Raw genomic sequence first — 20,729 nt, 5'->3', positions numbered from 1 at the left:
AGTCATGAGTTGAAGGCCTAAACTATGTGTCTCTGGATGATGGTATGGTAAATTGGATTAATAAGTATGCAGATGATACTAAGATAGGCGGTGTTGTAGATAATGAAGTAGATTTTCAAAGTCTACAGAGAGATTTAGGCCATTTGGAAGAGTGGGCTGAAAGATGGCAGATGGAGTTTAATGCTGATAAGTGTGAGGTGCTATATCTTGGCAGGACAAATCAAAATAGGACATACATGGTAAATGGTAGCGAATTGAGGAGTGCAGTTGAACAGAGGGATCTAGGAATAACTGTGCATGGTTCCCTGAAGGTGGAATCTCATGTAGATAGGGTGATAAAGAAAGCTTTTGGTGTGCTGGCCTTTATAAATCAGAGCATTGAGTATAAAAGTTGGGATGTAATGTTAAAATTGTACAAGGCATTGGTGAGGCCAATTCTGGAATATGGTGTACAATTTTGATTATAGGAAAGATGTCAACAAAATAGGGAGAGTACAGAGGAGATTTACTAGAATGTTGCCTGGGTTTCAGCAGAAAGGTTGAACAAGATAGGTCTTTATTCTTTGGAGCGCAGAAGGTTAAGGGGGGACTTGATAGAGATCTTTTAAATTATGAGAGGGATAGACAGAGTTGACGTGGATAAGCTTTTTCCATCGAGAGTAGGGAAGATTCAAACAAGAGGATGAGATTTAAGAATTACGGGACAAAAGTTTAGGGGTAACATGAGGGGGAACTTCTTTACTCAGAGAGTGGTAACCGTGTGGAATGAGCTTCCAGCGGAAGTGGTGGAGGCAGGTTCGATTTTATCATTTAAAAATAAATTGGATAGGTATATGGACGGGAAAGGAATGGAGGGTTATGGTCTGAGTGCAGTTCGATGGGACTAGGTTAGAGTAAGTGTTCGGCACGGACTAGAAGGGCCGAGATGGCCTGTTTTGGTGCTGTAATTGTTATATGGTTATATGGTATCCATAACAAAGTAAATTAAACATTTTCACTAAAGCCAGTTTATTGAAGTCTAATAAGTTTTCTTTACCATCTATTCTCGGAGCTGCCTGCGATAACTTACCGGGAAAATGTGCTACGACCGCGGGGCCTATGTACTTAACATAGTGAAGCCGCTGTCTCATTTAAGAAGCGTCCGATTCGCGAACGCGGAGCGTGTTTGGATCATCTTTGCGGGGGGGGGGGGGGGGGAGGAGGAGGTGGGGGGAGGCTGTACATAGTGCCGTCCGTAGTGGCCATTTCCAGGCCCCGACCACGGGAGAAAAACGGAGGAATATTCACTGCGCTTTATAGGCTTCCATTGGAATGAGAAATGGTCAGAAATGGCTGATGTTTATGTAGAAATGAATTGGTGTATGTGAACTTGAACTAATTTATCTATGGTAGTGTTATTCTCATTAACATTAAGAAGAGGTTGAAATTTTATGAATTGAAGTCCATGCAGACTTAATGACTATGAGATGGGGTTTTTTGTAGCCTCTGCCTGACCCTCCACTTGAACTTGAACTAACTTATCAATGGACCTCAAAACTTATCAAATTACTTGGAATCTGATGAAGAATATTCAGATGAAGATCAGATGTAATGTAAACAAATAAATTGGGGACATAAATGATTATATAAAGTTTTATTTTAATGTCGATCGTTTCACTGTTTATTTGGTCAAATAATTTAAACAATGAGTGAATTACTTATGATAATAGTGTGCTGGTGAATGACAGTGCGACAGTCCACCCACCCATCCACACATACATACATACATACATCCACACACACATCCATCCGTACGCACACTTCCATGCATGCACGCACACATACATCTGCACACACAAACATCCACACATCCATCAGAACACAGACATACATGTACACATCCATGCATCCACATACATACACACTTACATCCACACATCCACAGATACACGTTTGACAGGTATACATAGACACACACACAAACTACAGATACTCAAACAATGCAACACTTTTAGGGTTATTTTAGGTTAAAGGTAATAGCCCTCATTTGCAAAGGCACCATCTAACATAAATATAGTCTTATTGTAGCTTAAAATTAATATTAATTGAGTAAACATCAGAGCATTCGATTCTTGGTCAGGATGTGACATTTACACCAGAAATAAGACAAGTCTCTTACAGGTCTGTCACCCAGCCTGGCACTGCCCAGTCCCATTATGACTGTTCCCCCATTCTCCCCACTATGGCAGTCAGTGGGGTTCAGTAAACGGGGGAACCCAGAGGATCCGTCCTGACCATTTAATTAGGCAGGTTCATGAGCCCTTGAGACATAGAAACATAGAAATTAGGTGCAGGAGTAGGCCATTCGGCCCTTCGAGCCTGCACCACCATTCAATATGATCATGGCTGATCATCCAACTCAGTATCCCGTACCTGCCTTCTCTCCATACCCCCTGATCCCCTAAGCCACAAGGGCCACATCTAACTCCCTCTTAAATATAGCCAATGAACTGGCCTCAACTACCCTCTGTGGCAGAAATGGGGGAACTGGGCTATGTATAAACACTGCTGTAATTTCTACATGGTGAAACCAAAATGTATAAAAATGGCCTTTATTAAAATCTGACAATGTGCACAATGTCCACAAGTGATTTATTCTATTCACAAATCTCAAATTGTGGAGTACAGAGGCTAATACATAAATGATGGGTCTTTGTCCCAAACATTGTGGAGGGCATTGTATCTCAACTACACTTCTTCCCACCTTGCTTCCTGCAAAGACTCTACCCCCTACTCCCTTAGATTCTACTATTGGGCAGTTAATGTTCGTTATTTAATGTTTTGGACAAAAGATTTAGAAAATGATTTTACAAAATTCCCCATTCTCTCTGCTGCCCCTGCTGGCGGCAGGGAGGAGGGACTATAAAACCAGGAAGTAGTGTGCCTCAATCAGTGTCTGCAAGCTGGAGGAAGGCAGAGGGTCATGTTTCTCTAAGCTGTGAATAACACTGAACACATGTCTACTCAAATGTAAGTGTCCTTAGTGGTTCTAAAACGCTTGCAGAATGTGTCTATTGGTTCTAAAATGTTTGTAAAAAGTGTTTATTGGTTCTAAAATATTTGCAAAAAGTGTCTCTTTTGGTTCTACAATGCTTGCAGAATGTGTCTTTTTTGGTTCTAAAATGTTTTTTAGGTTCTCCCCCCCCCCCTCCCTTTCCTCTCCTCTTCCCCCCCCTCCCCCCCCCCCCTCCTCCCCCCCTCCCCCCCCCCTCCCCCCCCCCCCCCCCCCCCCCCCCCCCCCCCCCCCCCCCCCCCCCCCTCCCCCCTCTCCCCTCTCCCTCTCTCCCCTCCCCTCTCTCTCTCTCTCCTCCCCACCCCCCCCCCCCCCTCCCCCCTCCCCCACCATTCCTCCCCTAAACCACCTCCCCACCCACACACCCCTACCCCCTTCCCTCCACCTTCCTCTCCCCCTCAGCACACCCTCTCCCCCCCCCGCTCCTCCCCCCCTCTGCTTCCTCTCCCCCCCCCACCCTCCCTCCCCTTAAACCCCCTCCTCTCCACACCCCCACCCTCTTCCCTCCACCCTCCCTCCCCGCTCCCCACCTCACCCCCCTCTCAGCACCCCCTCTCTCTCCCCCCTCACTCTCACCCTCTCTCTCTCTCCTCCCCCATCTTTCCCCCCTCAACCACCCTCCCTCTTATCTTCCTCTCCACCCCCGTATACATCTTGCCCCTCTCTCTGTGTCTCTGTCTCTCTGCCACTGCCCCATCTCTCTCTGCCCTCCCCACCCCCCCCCCCCCCCCCCTCTCTAGACGTGACTGCAAGTTGGGGGCTATGTATCAGTAGATAGGGTGTTTATGGGGTAAAAGGAGCAAATTAATTATATTAATATAATATCAAGGGGGTAATTAGCGTGAGTGCGGGGGGGGGGATAGTTAGTGTGTGTGACCCAACGGGTCTGCACTTGGTCTAGTATTTACATAGAGATCGGGAGGTCTATAGTCAATGTGTATTTTGATACTGGAATCATATTTACGTTATACCTGTTATTAATGTAATCCTGATCCCTATGTATCAATATCATTGTTATGTTTATCATTATTTTTTTTTGTTTTTTGGGGGAAAAAAAGTTAATAAAAAGATTTTAAAAGAAAGAAGATTTATTCTTATAGAAATCTCAAATTGTGGAGTACAGAGGCTAATACTTAAATGATGGGTCTTTGTCCCAAACATTGTGGAGGGCACTGTATCTCGACTACACATCTTCCCACTCTGCTTCCTGCAAAGACTCTACCCCCCCCTACTCCCAATTCCTCCGTCTACGTCACATCTGCGCCCAAGATGAGGTGTTCCATACTAGGACATCCGAGATGTCATTCTTTAGGGAATGGAGGTTCCCCTCTCCCGTAATAGATGAGGCCTTCACTTGTGTCTCCTCGGTATCCTACAGCTCTGCCCTTGTTCCACCTCCCCTTAGTCGCAACAGCGACAGAGTCCCTCTAGTCCTACTTTCCACCCCATCAGCTGTCGCATACAACACATAATCCTCCGAAATTACTGCCACCTCCAACGGGATCCCATCACGAGCCACATTCTCCGATCTCCACCCCTTTCCGCCTTCCACAGAGACCATTCCCTCCCTGGTTAGCTCATCCCTTCCCACTCAAACCACCCCCTTCCCTGGTACCTTCCCTGCATTCACAGTAGATGCAACACCTGACACTATACCTCCTCCTTCGACTGTGTCCAGGAACCCCAACAGTCTTTTCTGGTTAGGCAGAGATTCACTTGCACCTACTGTATCTGTTGTTCAAGATGTGGATTCATGCATCGGCGAGAACAAACACAGACTGGGCGATTGTTTCATGGAACACCTTCGCTCAGCCCGTCTGAACCTACCTGATCTCCAGGTTGCTGTACACTTTAATTCTCCTTCCCATTCCTATACAGACCTTTCAGTCCTCGGTCTCCTCCATTGTCAGAATGAGGCTAAATGCAAACTGGAGGAACAGCATCTCATATTTCGCTTGGGCAGTTTACAGCCAATGGTTTGAAAATTGATCTCTCTCACTTCAGGTAGCCCCGGCATTCCCTCTCTCTTTATCACCTCCCCCACTCGAGTCGCACTAGCTTCTCATTTTCACCCGACAAACAGCTAACAATGGCCTGTTTCCTTTATCAGTTACTTTTTTGCATATATCTTTCAGTCATTGTTCTATATCTCTCCACACCACAATCCCATTATTCTATATCTCTCCACATCACATTTCAAAGTAACATTAGCAAATTTGCAGATTCAAAGTAACATTCAAAAAAAATATTTTTCACACAGAGAGTGGTGAATCTGTGGAATTCTCTGAAGGTAGTTGAGGTCAGTTCATTGGCTATATTTAAGAGGGAGTTAGATGTGGCCCTTGTGGCTAAAGGGATCGGGGGTATGGAGAGAAGGCAGGTACAGGATACTGAGTTGGATGATCAGCCATGATCATATTGAATGGCGGTGTAGGCTCGAAGGGCCGAATGGCCTACTCCTGCACCTATTTTGTATGTTTCTATTAGCAAATTTGCAGATGACAAAAAGCTGGGTGGCAGTGTGAACTGTGAGGAGGATGCTATGAGAATGCAGGGTGACTTGGACAGGTTGGGGGAGTGGGCAGATGCATGGCAGTTGAAGTTTAATGCGCATAAATGTGAGGTTATCCATTTTGGTTGCAAAAACACCTGTACATCAGTCTATGAAAGTAAGCATGCAGGTACAGCAGGCAGTGAAGAAAGCGAATGGCATGTTGGCCTTTATAACAAGAGGAATCGAATATAGGAGCAAAGAGGTCCTTCTGCGGTTACAGTTACAGAGCCCTAGTGAGACCACATCTGGAGTATTGTGTGCAGTTTTGGTCCCCTAATTTGAGGAAGGACATTCTTGTTATTGAGGGAGTGCAGCGTAGATTTACAAGGTTAATTCCCGGGATGGCGGGTCTGTCATATGCTGAGAGAATGGAGCAGCTGGGCTTGTACACTCTGGAGTTTAGAGGAATTTAGAACGGAGACGAGGAAACACTTTTTCCCACAGAGAGTGGTGAGTCTGTGGAATTCTCTGCCTCAGAGGGCGGTGGAGGCAGGTTCCCTGGATGCTTTCAAAAGAGAGCTAGATAGGGCTCTTAAAAATAGCGGAGTCCGGGATATGGGGAGAAGGCAGGAACGGGGAACTGATTGGGGATGATCAGCCATGATTACATTGAACGGCAGTGCTGGCTCGAAGGGTCGAATGGCCTACTCCTGCACCTATTGTCTATTATCACCGTCTATATCTTTTGTTTCCCTTATCCCTAACCAGTCTGAAGGATCTCGAGCCGAAGCGTCACCCATTTCTTCTCTCCTGAGATGCTGCCTGTCCCGCTGAGTTACTCCAGCTTTTTGTGTCTATCTTCTGTTATCTCTAGGTGTTATCTTTGCAAAAATAACATATTTAGCAGGGCTCTCAATTAACTTTTTTTCCCTCTGTTGCCAGCCAGGCAACCTAGGCAGCAAATGACAGTTCAGGTGGACGTTTAAGACGGCTTGCATGACGCGTGCGATAATGTGCTCGGACGAAGTGCGTAGTTACCAGTCGGAATTATGCTCAAAGAAGCATTCACATATTATTTCTGCTTCAAATAAAGTCACAAACTAAACATATTCACCAATCAAGACATGATATATACCACAATGCCATGCAGCAAAATTATAATACAGTATCTCAACTCTTTTTGCACATTGCAATGAATGCAATTTCTATTATTTCTTTCTACTTCCAAACAAAAATGTGGGGTTGGATTATTCAGCATATGATCAACCTGTGTCAATAAATCCTGGACCTTGATAACATATATGCTTAACCATGCACACTACAGATTGATGCAAGCATGTTTTCTGTGAAGGACCAAAAATTATCATGACATGGCCATAGCATGGGTCATTATTACTATTGGTACAGAAACACTCTCGCTTCCCACATAATTTATCCACAACAAAATATACAGTTTGCAAGGAAATTTCTAAAGGCATTTTATGATTATAGCTGTTAAAACCGACTATACTGACAGGTTAAACATTACACTAACTGATAAGAGATGGCCAAAGGACATAACTGCAGCAAATGTTCTTTTTGCAATATGTTTAAAGGTGTCAAACGCCACGTTACCGGACATTCAGATTACATGCATGTGTTGTGAACAGCAATGAAGATACCCTGATTGTACGCACCAGATTAAAATAAATTATTGATAAACGCTGTTTCCATCATTCCCACTTCAGAATTAACGTTAAAATTTCAACTGAAATATCTCCTGTCCAAATTTGTGATGTATATGACCGACTGTAGAAATAAAACCTGGATAATTCGTATATTTGTGAATGTTGCTCATTAAATAACTACAGTACTGATACTCCATATTAAGAGCATTGATATGCCGTTAAAATGAATTCTGTAATAACGTGTCAACGGTAGCAATGACAATCGGATACTGCGGTTTTAATGTTTCACGTGTTCACAATTTAATTAATCCATCTTTATGGATTAAAACAAATAATAACATTGGGAATTAAAACACATTTGATTGCATTCTGTTATCAAATAGTGAATGTTCGCTCTGAAGGCATTTCCAGCGCAGTAGGGTCGGGGAGAATCAGATGGGGGGGGGGGGGGGGGTTGAGAAGGCAATCGGTGCGGGATGAATGGATTGAGGCAGGGGAATTAGTGCGTGTTGGTTGGAGTAGGTAAAATTATGAGGGGAGAGCGCGGGGGATGTCAGTGGGGGTTGAATGGGGGGGACCAGTACAGGATGGATGGGAGGGGGTTAGTGCAGGATGAATGGGAGGATCAGTACAGGATGAATGGGTGGGATCACTACAGGATGGATGGGGGGGAATCAGTGCAGGATTGCTGGGGAGATCAGTACAGGATGAATGGGGGGGGGGGGGGGGGGATCAGTACAGGATGAATGGGTAGATCACTACAGGATGCATGGGGGGGGGGGGGGGGGGGGGGTGCAAGATGAATTGGGGGACCAGTGTAGGATGGATGGGGGGTGGCGAATCAATGCAAGGTGGATAGGGAGATCAGTGCAGGATGAATGGGGGGGGGGGGGGGGGGGGGAGGTAGATGGGGAGGGGAGCACAGGGGATGTCAGTGAGGACAGAATAGAGGCGGGAATGGGGATCAGTGCGGGATGAAGAGGATAAGGAAGGTGGAGGGGGAGCGTAAAAGAAAGAGAGAGGGGGGAAGGGGCTGAGGAGGTGGGGAGTAAGGAAGGTCAGCGCTCCACGGACAACACCGGCATCATCGCCCCACTGCCTTGGCCGTCCCTGTCCACCATCAAGTGCCGCCGCCAAAGGGGGAGGCAGATGGGATCTCCTCGCCACCGCCTCCCCGCCTCCGCCAGCCAACAGGAAGGTGCGGGGCCGAGCGGTGCAGGTGCTTCAGATGGCGGAAGGGAGCCTCCCCCTTCCCTCCCTCTCCCGGCCTTGGTATGCGGGAGGGTTTATTTTGAAAGCAGTTATTCGCTATGTGGGCGGACAAGGTGCGGGGGGTGGAGCAGGAGGTGGAACCGCTGTCGCCATCCCTTATTCCTTTTCTTCAGAGATGCTGCCTGACCATACACCTGTTTTTTATGTCTATCTTCGGTATAAACCAGTATCTGCAGTATCAAGCAGGGCAAAATAACACGGCGTTTAGGTTGCCCGGCGGGACTTTATGTGGCCATTGGCAAATGGGCAACTGTTAATTTCGAGCCCTGATTTAGTCCGTTTTCCAGTTCGCCTTGTTTTTTTGTTTCAATGCAGAGTCATACAGCACGGAACCAGGCCCTTGGGCCCAACTTGCCCATACCGACTAAAATGTCCATCTACACTAGTTCTACCTGCCCCGTTTGTCCAATATACCTTTAAACATAGAAACCTAGAAAATAGGTGCAGGAGGAGGCCATTCGGCCCTTTGATTCATTGTGATCATGGCTGATTGTCCCCAATCAATAACCCATGCCTGCTTTCTCCCCATATCGCTTGATTCCACTAGCCCTTAGAGCTCTATCTAACTCTCTCTTAAACATCGTACCTGTCCAAGTTTCTTTTAAATGTTGTTATAGTACCCGCCTAGAACCTCCTCTGGCAGCTCGTTCCATATACCCACAACCCTCTGTGTGAAATGTTCCTCAGGTTCCTGGTACATATTCAGGGCTGCCAACTCTCATTCTTTGAGCGTGAGACTCCCGCCCTCAAGCAAACTCTCACGCCCTCATGCTGATCAGACATTTCTCCCGCTCAGTGGTGAGAAATTTTGTGATCAACGTAAATTTCAAAACTCGGATAAACTGCATGGTCCGCAGGTGTTGGATAGCAGGGGCTGCGGGAGGGATGGGAGCAGAACCAGCGGCGGGAACAGATGCGGGGAGCCGGGACGTGAGTGTTTTTGGCGCTGTCGAGTGTTTGTGGGGCTGATGAGTCACTCGCTGCAGCTCTGGCCATGGAGCACTCCGGACAGTGCGAGTGTCCCGGGCCGTGGAGCTGTCGGGAGCGTTGTGCCGCTGCCGCGCGAGTCTATGTGCCGAAGGGGCAGACTCTCAAAGGGAGGTGGGGAGAGAGAGAGAGAGAGAGAGAGGGGGGAAGGAGACAGTGGGGAGAGAGAGGGGGGAGAGGGGGAGGGAGGTAGAGATGGAGAGAGAGAAGAGAGGTAGGGGGGAGATGGGAGTGAGAGGGAAGAGAGAGGGGGTGGAGAGGGACGACAGGGTAGGAGAGAATAGAGAGAGGGGGAAAGAGAGATAGGTGAGGGACAAACATACATAGAAACATAGAAAGTAGGGGCAGGAGTAGGCCATTCGGCCCTTCGAGCCTGCACCGCCATTCAATATGATCATGACAAAGAGAAAGAGGAGCGAGAAAGAGGAGAAAGAGGGGGGAGAGAGAGCCAGGGGGAGAGTGAGGTGGGACGGAGAAATGGGGGAAAGAGGGAGAGAGAGAGAGATGTGAGAGAGAGGGGGGGGGGGGGGAGAGGTGAGAGGAGGATAGACAGAGAGAGGGGGAGAGTCTGTAGAGAGGGAGAGATAGAGGGAGGGAGGGAGAAAGAGAGCGAGGGGGGAGAGGGGAAGAGAGGGAGGGAGAGAGAAGAGGGGGAGAGAGAGTTAGGAGAGAGGGGCGGGGAGAGAGAGAGTTAGGGGAGAGAGTGAGGGGAGAGGGGGGAGAGAGAGAGAGAGGAACGAGAGAGAGGGGGAGAGTGAGGTGGGAGGGAGAGAGGAGGAGAGAGAGAGAGGGGGGGCGAGAAGGGGGGAGAGAGAGAGAGGGAGAGAGAGAGAGAGGGAAGGGGAGAGAGTGAGAGGAGGTAAGACGGGGGAGAGAGAGAGAGAGATAGTGGGAGGGGGAGAGGGATGAGAGCGAGAGAGAGAGAGAGAGAGAGAGAGAGAGAGAGAGGTGGGGAGAGTGAGAGGAGAGAGAGAGAGAGAGAGAGAGAGAGAGAGAGAGAGAGAGAGAGAGAAAGGGGGAGAGGGGGATAGAGAGGCAGGGCTGCCAGCTCCCATGCATTGAGCGTGAGAATCACGCATTTCACCAAATTCTCATGCTGATCACAAATTTCTCTCGCTCTGTTGTGAGAAATTCTGTGGTCAACGAAAATTTCAAAACTCATATCAACTGCATGGGCCACGGGTGTTGGAAGCAGAAGCAGCGGCTGGGACAGATGCGGACGGGGAGCGGGGCTGGCGAGTGTTTGCCAGGCTGGCGAGTCGCTCACTGCAGCTCCGGCCATCGAGCAGCCTCAGTGCAAGAGTCCCGGGCCGTCGGAGGCGTCGAAGCGTTGCGCCGCTGCCGTGAGAGTCTCTGTGCCGAATTCGCCCAGGTGACCGGCATGGATCGGGCTGCGGCTCAGTGCATCCTGGAGGACAACCAGTGGCTGCTGGAAGTAAGTACCAAGCACTGAGTAGATACGGTGGAAGACAGTGGACTTCAAATACGGATGGTTGGTGAAAGCGTCCTGCTGGCCTGCTAGATTTTCACTTACTGTAACTGCAGGAAAAATGTTCCCGATGTTGGGGGCGTGCAGAACCATGGGTCACAGTTTAAGAATAAAGGGGGGGGCCAGTTAGGACTGAGATGAGAACAAACTTTCTTCACGCAGAGAGTTGTGAATCTATGGAATTCTCTGCCACAGAAGGCAGTGCAGGCCAATTCACTGGATGTTTTCAAGAGAGAGTTACATTTAGTTCTTGGGGCTAACGACATCAAGGGTTATGGGGATAAAACAGGAAAGAGGTACTGATTTTAGATGAATAGCCATGATCATATTGAATGACAGTGCTGGCTCGAAGGGCCGATGGCCTATTCCTGCACCTATTTTCTATGTTTCTATGCTTGAGTATATGGCAATAAAACTCGATCACTTGATTTTGAAGCATTCATGCATGGTGGAGGTATAATGTAGTCATAGAGTGATACAGTGTGAAAACAGGCCCTTCGGTGCAACTTGCCCACACCCGCCAACATGTCCCAGCTACGCTACCTGCTTTTGGTCCATACCTCCAAACCTGTCTTATCCATGTATCAGTCTAACTTTTTCTTAAATGTTGGGATGGTCCCTGCCTCAACTACCTCCTCTGGCTGCTTGTTGCATACACCCATCACCCTTTGTGTGGATAAAGTTACCCCTTAAAAAGTTACCTCTTAAAAATACTTCATACAAAAAACATTGAAATCATACTTCTACAGTGCACTAAAACATTATTTTAATACATCAAATTTCAAAAGGTTCCTACCCTTCTTCCACACCCTCTACCCACTCGGTTGCTCCACTCCCTCACTGGGTACCCCCAAGGCCAGTGATCAGTGATCGCACAGCCTCCCCCCTTTCAAAAACGCTCCAATCCAATTTAAAGCATATATATTGCATTCAAGTGTAAGTTAAAAGACTTGCTACAGTATGCACCATATTGCACAATTTCAAGCTGACAAATGCAAATGTTCCGTACCAATGGGAGGGGGAAGCCCTTCTCCCACTTACCCCTCTCCCCCCCCCCCCCCCCCCCCGGTCGCTATGCTCCCTCGGGCTTGGTCTTTCGCAATTTCTCACTCCCAACTCTCACCCAATGTTGGCAGCCCTGCATATTTCTCTTTTCACCTTAAACCTATGTCTCTTAACTCTTGATTCCCCTACTCTAGGTAAAAGGCTCTGTGCATTTACCCTATCAATTCCCCTCATGGTCATGTACGATCACCCCTGATCCTGTTGCACCCCAAGGAATAAAGCCCTAACCTGCTCAACCATCCCCGATAACTCAGGGCATCAAGTTCTGGCAACATCCTCGTAAATCTTCTCTGCACACTTTCCAGCAAGACATGAACTATAATCATTAAATAATTATTAATAACTACATGAATTGTTAGAATCAAGCATCAACTACAGTTTAATTAACTTAAATTTGATATCCACTTCAAAGCAAAGAATACTCTTCTGAAAGAAAACTGTACAGCCACATGAAAAGCAAAAATAAATTATAAATTATATAAATTATTGTTGCTACTATCCTCTGATTAAATGTACTCAAATTCTAGATTATATAATAAGATTAATCATGCAAACCAAATTTGCACTCCCTTATTGAACTTTATGAAAACTTTGGGATCTCAGTTTCAAATCTGTCCTCCACTGAGGAAATATAAGTTCTGTCTGTTTGCTGGCAATGAGGATCTAATGTAAAATGAGCTCATACTTCAGTGTGACAGAAGTTTCAGCTTTACTTTGGCAGTTATTAGTTCTTTCATTCAGAGAGGCCACGGGTTGTGAAACTGGAGAAGATGCACATGGATGCAATTAAGGACTACTCTTCCGATATAGTGGTTGAGGTACAGTACTGGGGTCAGAATACAGGAAGCATTTTGCCTGCATCCAGCTGTTCCACAGCTGATCAGGGAGTACTCTCCCAATAAGCGAGTTTGGTATTCCAACTGCGCATGCAGTCGGAATACTCTCGGCAGCCATGCCGCTACATGCACGCAGACCTGCGCCTCATTCGCAGCGAGGATCGATCCCGGGTCTCCGGCGCCGCGATCTCTGCCAAACCGCATTGTACCATCCCCGTCCCCTCGCCGAGTTAACCTACCGCCCCTGCCTGGACTTACGGGAATGACGATCCAGGATTTCAGCCAGCGCGGAGAAGCAGTGCAAACTCCATGGCTCTGGGCTGGTGTCCCATCAGTCCAGGCAGGGCTGGTAGGTTAACCCAGCAAGACAGGCAGAGTTGAGCTGGATTTAGCGCTGCTTCTCCCAACTGACTCCCGACGTCTCTGGCTGCCCCCAGATGGCAGGGCACTCGGGAGAGGACGGGGATGGTTCAGTGGCAGTTTGGCAGCGATTATGCCGCCGGAGACCCGAGTTCGGTCCTGGTTGCAGATGAGGCACAGGTCTGTGTCCATGCTGCGGCACGGCTGCAGAGAGTCTTTAATCGCTTGTGACCTATGACAAATCCCATGATTCCTTGCGTTTTTCGGGAATACCAAACTCGCTTATTGTAAATGGAAAATGTTCCATTCATTCCTCATCTTTATAACAGATTTTAATTATTAACTAGACCAAGTGCAGACCCGTTCAGTCTGTTCCGCCAACATGTGGTTGCGGGAGAGGGGGGGTCTGGGGGGGTACCATGCGGCGTCACACACACTAACTACCCCCCGCATACACGCTAACTACCCCCCTTGATAGCATATTAATATTATTAATTTGCTCTTTTTACCCCATAACCGCCCTACCCACTGACGCATAGCCCCCACCTTGCAGGCACGTCTAGAGGGGGGTGGGGTAGAGAGTGAGGGCAGAGCGACAATGGGGAGAGACAGAAGGGCAAGAGACAGAGGGAGAGGGAGTGTGGAGGGGAGGAGAGGAAGGGTGGGGGAGCAAGAGCTGTGAGGAGAGAGGGGGGAAAGGGGGGCTGGGAGAGACGACAGCCCGAGCGAGGCACGGAGCAATCCGAGGACGGTGAAAAGCAGCGGAGGGACCAATAGATCGTGGCTTCCGCCAGCATGACAGAGCCGGGCCGGAGAGGGGGGGGGGGGGGGGGGAACAGACTATCGTCCCCGGTGACGGGTAGAGAGCAAAGATCCTATAGTGGTATAAGATCTTTGGTACAGAGGAGAGGGGAGAGAAGGAGGAAGGAGAGGGGAGGAGATGAGAAGAGGATGGGGGGGAGGGGAGCCGGGCGACTGAGTGGGCTGAGGAGAGAGAGAGAGGCGGCTTCTGACTCTGGACACTCGCAGCTGGACTGAGCGCGCAGGCGTGTGGGGCTTCACAAGCTGCGCAGACAGTGAGGAGAAGGTTCAGAGCGTGAGGCAGCAGAACAAAGATCCTATAGGGGAACGGAGCTGTAGAATATTTGTGCTGCAGAAATTTCACGATCTTTCTGCGCCTTTAATCCACAGCGGCGGGGGGGGGGGGGGGCAGAAGGCAGCTGGGCCTGGATTGGTGGGTATGTGGGCATTGTGACGTCAGCAGCAGGCAAGTGGCTATTATATTTTTAAAAGTGAGTTTGTGAACAACTTTATTAAAAATCAGGGGAAATAATTGACCGAATTTAGAGAGGAGTGCATTTATGAAATCATAAATCCCCACCGAATTTGTAAAAATCTCTGCGTTTTTGCGTCTGGTTTTCGAGGAGATGCGTTTCAAAGGCAAAATCACACACACACACACACGCACACACACGCACACACACTTTTAAAAGTATATAGATATTTATGGCACCATTTATTTTCCTAATATGAAGTTATAACAGTAAATAGACTCAGAGCTGTGCTGCATGAAAACAGTCTCTTCAGCCCACCTTGTCTATGCCGACCATGCTCGCAAATTAGGCGTCCCATTTGCCCCATCTCTCTGAACCCTTCCAATCTGTCCAAATGTCTTTTAAAAGGTGTAATCGAATGTGCTTCTATAGCTTCATTCAGTCGCTCATGTAGATATAAATCTTGATCCAGATAGTAATTATGGAATAAGAAATTGAAATGTTTTGTTTTCAACAAGCATGCCAGCAAAATACCTAAGAGATTGATTTTTTTTTAAATGCAGGCGAAGCGCAAATCTATAATCGCAATAATTCAATGACTACAGCACAATGATTCAATGACTACAGCACAGGGAGCCTCTTAGTAAAAGCAATCCAGCTAGTTCCTCTTCCAAAAGTCCTGCATTTTATTTCCTTTCAGATACTTATCCAGCTCACATCTGAATGCTACAAATGAATCTGGTGCCAACGCTATATCCCTAAGTGCCTAGGTCCCAACTGCTTGCTGCGCAAACACGTTTACCTCATGTCACTTTTAGTTCTCTTGCCAATCATCTTCATTATTTGTCTCCACCCAATCACAGATGTTCCCTTTCCCTTCTCTGCAATTTAAAATTCATTTGTATTCTCACTGTTCCAGTTATGATACAGGGTCATTGATCTGAAATGTTGATTCCATTTCTCTTTTCAGATCCCCATTACTTGCTCAACGTTTTGAGAATTTTCCGCTTTTATTTCCTTTTATGTCTAAACCTGCGTGATTTTAAATATTTTTATAATATCCCAGTTTCTACACCCTTTCCACATTAATTCCTCAGCCCTGAAATCCTTGTTTGCATTCTCTTCAGTGTCTATGTTTTTTTTCCCCCAAGTTCAATGCCCAAAATTGGCAAAATCACTATTTCATGATGATAACATTCACTGGTCGATCCAGATGTCCAAGGAAGGGTGGAGACCCTGCAGCAGCCAAGGGCTTTCCTGGATTGGGCACCCCTCACAAAACCTAGAGTGCATACTGGACTTTGAAAATGACGCTAAATCCTGGTGCCACGCATGCGGGCTCAGTGGACTATTTCTGTACACTTTTGCTGATTGGGGTTGTGCGTTGTTATGTCAATACTCTACTGGACTGTCTGTAAGAAAAGAATTTCACTGTGCATTTGCACGTGACAATAAAGAACCCATTGAAGAAGGGGTTTGACCCGAAATGTCACCCATCCTTTTTCTTCAGAGATGCTGACTTGCTGGGTTACACCATTACTTTGTGTCTATCATTGAACCATTATACCTTTCTCTTTGTGGTCTATTGCTTCCATCCTCCAAGTTTTGTGTCATCTATAAATTTGGAAACTTTGCCTTCCAAATTATTAATAAATATTGAGGAAAACAGTGCTACTGCAGACCCCTAGCGAATTTGACTTTGTGCGTATTTCTTGTCTGATTAATAATTATTGCACTGATAAACTGTACCCTTTTATCTTGCCATTTTTCTATCCGTTGACACAGCCTCTTCTTTTGCATTGTTCTTGATTCTATTTCATGTTTACAAGACACTATGACACTTTGGAATACGCTTTTATGTTTGTCGCCAGTCTTCTCATGTTTGATCTTTGCCTTCCTCATACCACGCTTTCTCTTCCCCTCTGAATCTCCTGTAATCAGTCTATTTGTCATTTGTGCCGACAACTTGATATGTGAAATTTCTTCTTTACCACACTCTATTTTCTATTTCTACCGCACCCTTTATGGGTCACCATAGAGCTCTGTTAATTTCCCTACTTATTCTTGTTTGCCTCTGCTTTAAAATGTTCTATTCCTAGCTTTCCCTAATCGATCCCAAAACTTTGAACATTTTTTTTCTTACCACCTTCCAATGTAATTTCCTTCCATCATTAGTTTAAACCTCCTACTCGGCACAAAAAAGTATCCCTGTTAAGACACTGGGGCTACTCTGTTGACATTTAGGCAATGCTGATAATTCAGAAATCTAATTTTAAAACAATACATTTATGTACAGTAAAAGTCATTTCATATTAACAAATGCCACCTTATTCAGGGCTAACATACAGCACAGTTGTCTATACAATAACCTTGAAATCTTTGAGAAATTGAACCTGCAATTATGTTTTGTAATGGTATGCAGAATCTCCAGGAGGAATAAATAAATTAGATGGTAATAGGAAAAAGAACAGTTAGTGAAACAGTTCAAATCAAGTGCTTACAATCCAAAGTTGTAACAATTTAATCCACTGTAACAATTTTGCAACATGGTTAGCAAGTACAATTACTCTCAACATTCACATAGCATATTATACTTATAACATGCAAGATTATTGTACTTTCAACCAAAAGTTTAGATTTACTTCCAGTATAGGCACACCAGAAGTATTAATATTTTCTACTTGCTAGTACGCCAACCTGGCCAATATCTGAAAATTGGAATAATCCAAATGACACATACTATTAGACAAAATGCACAGAATCAGGACAACTCATTCATGCCAACCAAGTGTCTATCCAAGCTAGTAGTATATGGCCCCCAGCAGTCCTTCCAGGTTCACGTGCATCTCCTCTAACCTCATCTACTGCATTCTCTGTTCCCGATGTGGCCTTCTGTAGATCTGTGAAACCAAGCAAAGATTTGGCACCCATTTCGCAGAACACGTGCTCGAAACACTAAAGCTTATTGGGTCTCCCACTTGCCAACCATTTTAACTTCCCTTTCCATTCTCACACTGACCTTTCTGTCCTGGGCCTTCTCCATTGCCAGAGTGAGACCATGCGCAAACAGGACCATGCACAAACCTGGAAGAAGAGCACCTCGTATTCCGTTTGTGCAGCTTACAACCAAATGGTACAAATTCTCCAATTTCTCCGCACACCAACCCCCTCTCTCCCTCCCGCCCCCCCCTCTCCTCATTCCCTCCTCTGTGTCCCACATGGACTTCCACAAACTTCTCCCCTCCACCCCAATACTTTCCTTCCCCTGGCTTCACAATCCACAACGCTTCAAACCTGTTGCACACTTATTGTTCTTATCTCTGGCCTTTGTTCCAACCATCTGTCTGTCAAAAAATCCCCTCGTTTACCTCTCGACTTATTACCTGCCACACTTTGTTCTACCTTACCCCTTTACCAGCTTTCCTCCCTCCCAAGCAGTCTGAAAAATGGTCAAGACCCAAAACGTCACCTATACATGTTCTCCAGGGATGCTGCCTGACCTGCTGAGTTACTCCAGCACTTTGTTCTTTCGTATTTGCCTATGTTTGACCCGTATCCCTCCTTTTACGGCTTGTGTACTATCCAATTCACCTCTAACCCATTGCGGAACTTTGGAACTGATGCACTACAATGCTGAGAACTATATTCTGTATCTTCACCATTCCTCTAACTATTGTACTTGAGTTCGGCTTGATTGTATCTGCGCATTGTATTTCCTGATTTGATAGGATAACATGTAAAACAAAGCTTTTCACTGTGCCTTAAACTTTCTCAACCAATGTACCTGTCCACATAGTTTTGAAACATTCAGTTTAAGTTTAAAGATACAGCCTGGAAACAAACATTTTGGTCACCCGTCACATAGTTCTATGTTTTTCCACTTTTTCATCTACTCCCTACACACTAGGGCCAATTTACAGGTCAATTAACCTACAAACTCACTCGTCTTTGGGATGTGGGACACTGGAGCACCTGGAGCAAAACCACCCAGTTACAGGGAGAATATGCAAACTCCACATGGACAGCACCAACGGCTAGGTTTCAACCAGGGTCTCTGGCACTCTGATGCAGCGGCTCTACTGTGCCACCCTGTAATTGTAATTGCATCAGCCTCTACAGATTCCTCTTCCTCTTCATGTCCATTTTAAATCTCACCCTTCTCACTTTTAAACCTCTGTCCTCCAAGGTAACTCCCCTACCTTGGGAAAAAGACGATGACACTTCACCATCTACACCATTCATGATTTTATACACCCATGTGTGGTAACTCTCAGCCCCTTACGCTCCATGGTCAAAAAATTCCAGCCTATCCAACCGCTCTTTATAACTCAAGCCCTCCAATCTTAGTAACATCCTTACAAATTTTTTCTGCACTCTTTAGTTAGCTTTAATTACATCCTTCCAACAGTAATGCAATCAGAACTCTGCTCAATACTCCAAATGTGGTCTCAGCAACAACTTGTACAGTTGCAACATGATGTCTCAACTTAATGCCATAATAATAATAATAATAATATATTTTATTGTCATTGCACGTCAGTGCAACGAGATTTAGTTTGCAGCTCCAACCGATGAAAAAGAAAAGTAAAATAAATAATGAAGGCAGGCATGCCACAATGCTTCACCACCCTGTCTACCTGAGTCACCACTTTCAGGAGCTTGGTCCAGGAGATTTCTCTATTCTACAGCACTCTTTTGAGGGCCCAGCCATTTATTATGCATGTCCTGTCATGGTTTAACCTGCTAAAATGTAGCACCTTGACTGAATTACATTCCATCTGACATTCCTTGGCACCCATCCCCAGTTCATCTGGATCATACTGTAATCTTAGATAGCCTTCTGAATGAAATATTGTCAAAGAAATGATTGTCCTACTTCTACAACTGCATCTTTTTTTCAACAGACTGAGAAGCCAACCTAAAAGTAATTGACCCATTAGCAGATTATAAAAATCACTACCTCCACTGTTTTAAAATGGTGATAGCTAAAGCTGTTATTAAATAAAAGGTACACTTTGACGTTTGGAAACTACTTGATACAGACTTCAGGTTTCTGATAATTAAAGCAAAGTTTAACAGAAAGAAAAATTGGGGAAACTGTATTGACTGGTAATTGATTCCCAACATTTCTAAAATCATGCACAATTACTGGTTTAAAAACCAAACATAGGTAATTACTATTTGATGCAAAGTAAATATAAAATCTTGCTTAGTTTAAACAAGCTTTTTTCAAACAAGAAAACATGATCCAGAATAAAATACATAGCATATCATATCCCTATTAAAAGTCTAATTGTGAATGTGTGTGCGTGTTTGTTTGTGGGTGTGTGTGGTTGTTCGTGTGTGTTTGTTCGTGTATAATCACATCTTCGTGAAAAAACGACGCTCTAATGGTAAAATGTTTACATATTCCGGTCGAGATTTCCCCCCTGGAGTCCAGTCGCCTTATCTGAAGAATTCTCCCCCCGCCAACCACTCCCTCCCGTACTCGAGCCCTGCCTGGAGCGAGGGACTATTGCGTTCTGGAACCAGCCCTCCCCTGTGACGACGCGCGCCCCTCCACCCCTCAAACTCTACCTCCCTCCGTCTATGCCCCCCCTCCCGCTCCCTCTCTGCCACCTCCCGCTCTCTCTCAGCCCCCCATGCCTCCCATTGGGCCTACAGGTAGGGGACGGCTGAGTTGGGGAAGCAGACCAAATGGGTCTGCACTTGTCTAATAACTATTAAAAGTCTGATCTTGGATGTGTATGTGTTTGTTCGTGTGTGTGTGTTTGTTTGTGTATAATCACATCTTCTCGAAAAAGCGACTCGTTAATGGTAAACATTTTACATATTCCGGTAGAGATTTTCCCCCTGGAGTCCAAAATCTCCTTATCTGAAAATTTCATTCATTATTTCTCGAGATATTAATGAAAATGTTCAAAAATCTGAAAAACTTAGGGGGAAAAAATGGCTATCCTCTTGCTTGCACTGCGAGTGACATCACCCCTCCCGACCACTCCCCCCTGTACTCGAGCCCTGCCTGGTGCGAGGGAGTATTGCATTCGGGGACCATCCCTCCTCTGTGACGACGCACCCCCCTCCCCATCCCTCAAACTCTACCCAGCTCCCTCTCTGCCCACTCCCACTCCCTCTCTGCCCCCCCTCCCGTTCCCTCTCTGACCAGCACGCCTCCCGTGGGGGCTAAAGGTAGGAGACGGGTGCGTTGGGGGAGCAGACCCAACTGGTCTGCA

The 20,729-nt window shown here is 46.2% G+C and overlaps 1 protein-coding gene across 7 annotated transcripts in view; it reads right to left on the bottom strand.

Annotated features, from left to right (window-relative positions):
- The window catches only part of LOC129699023 (solute carrier family 35 member F5-like), a 122,242-nt gene that overhangs the window by 92,975 nt on the left and 8,538 nt on the right, over window positions 1–20,729 (bottom strand). Inside the window, exon 1 of one of the 7 annotated variants that reach the window (XM_055638602.1) lies at window positions 4,933–5,115. The exons of 5 other annotated variants lie outside the window; for them this stretch is intronic. Coding sequence is in view for 1 of the 2 variants with exons in the window: in XM_055638595.1 (XP_055494570.1) it covers window positions 4,880–4,920 (41 nt within the window). In the remaining variant the exon portion in view is untranslated. Of the gene's footprint in view, window positions 1–4,879; window positions 5,116–20,729 lie in introns of those variants that run through there. One more of the 7 variants, XM_055638595.1, reaches the window with a different exon arrangement.

This window comes from Leucoraja erinacea, chromosome 7 (assembly GCF_028641065.1).
Source record: "Leucoraja erinacea ecotype New England chromosome 7, Leri_hhj_1, whole genome shotgun sequence".
Taxonomy (NCBI): Eukaryota; Metazoa; Chordata; class Chondrichthyes; order Rajiformes; family Rajidae; genus Leucoraja; species Leucoraja erinaceus.
This window is presented reverse-complemented; position numbering and strand designations above follow the sequence as displayed.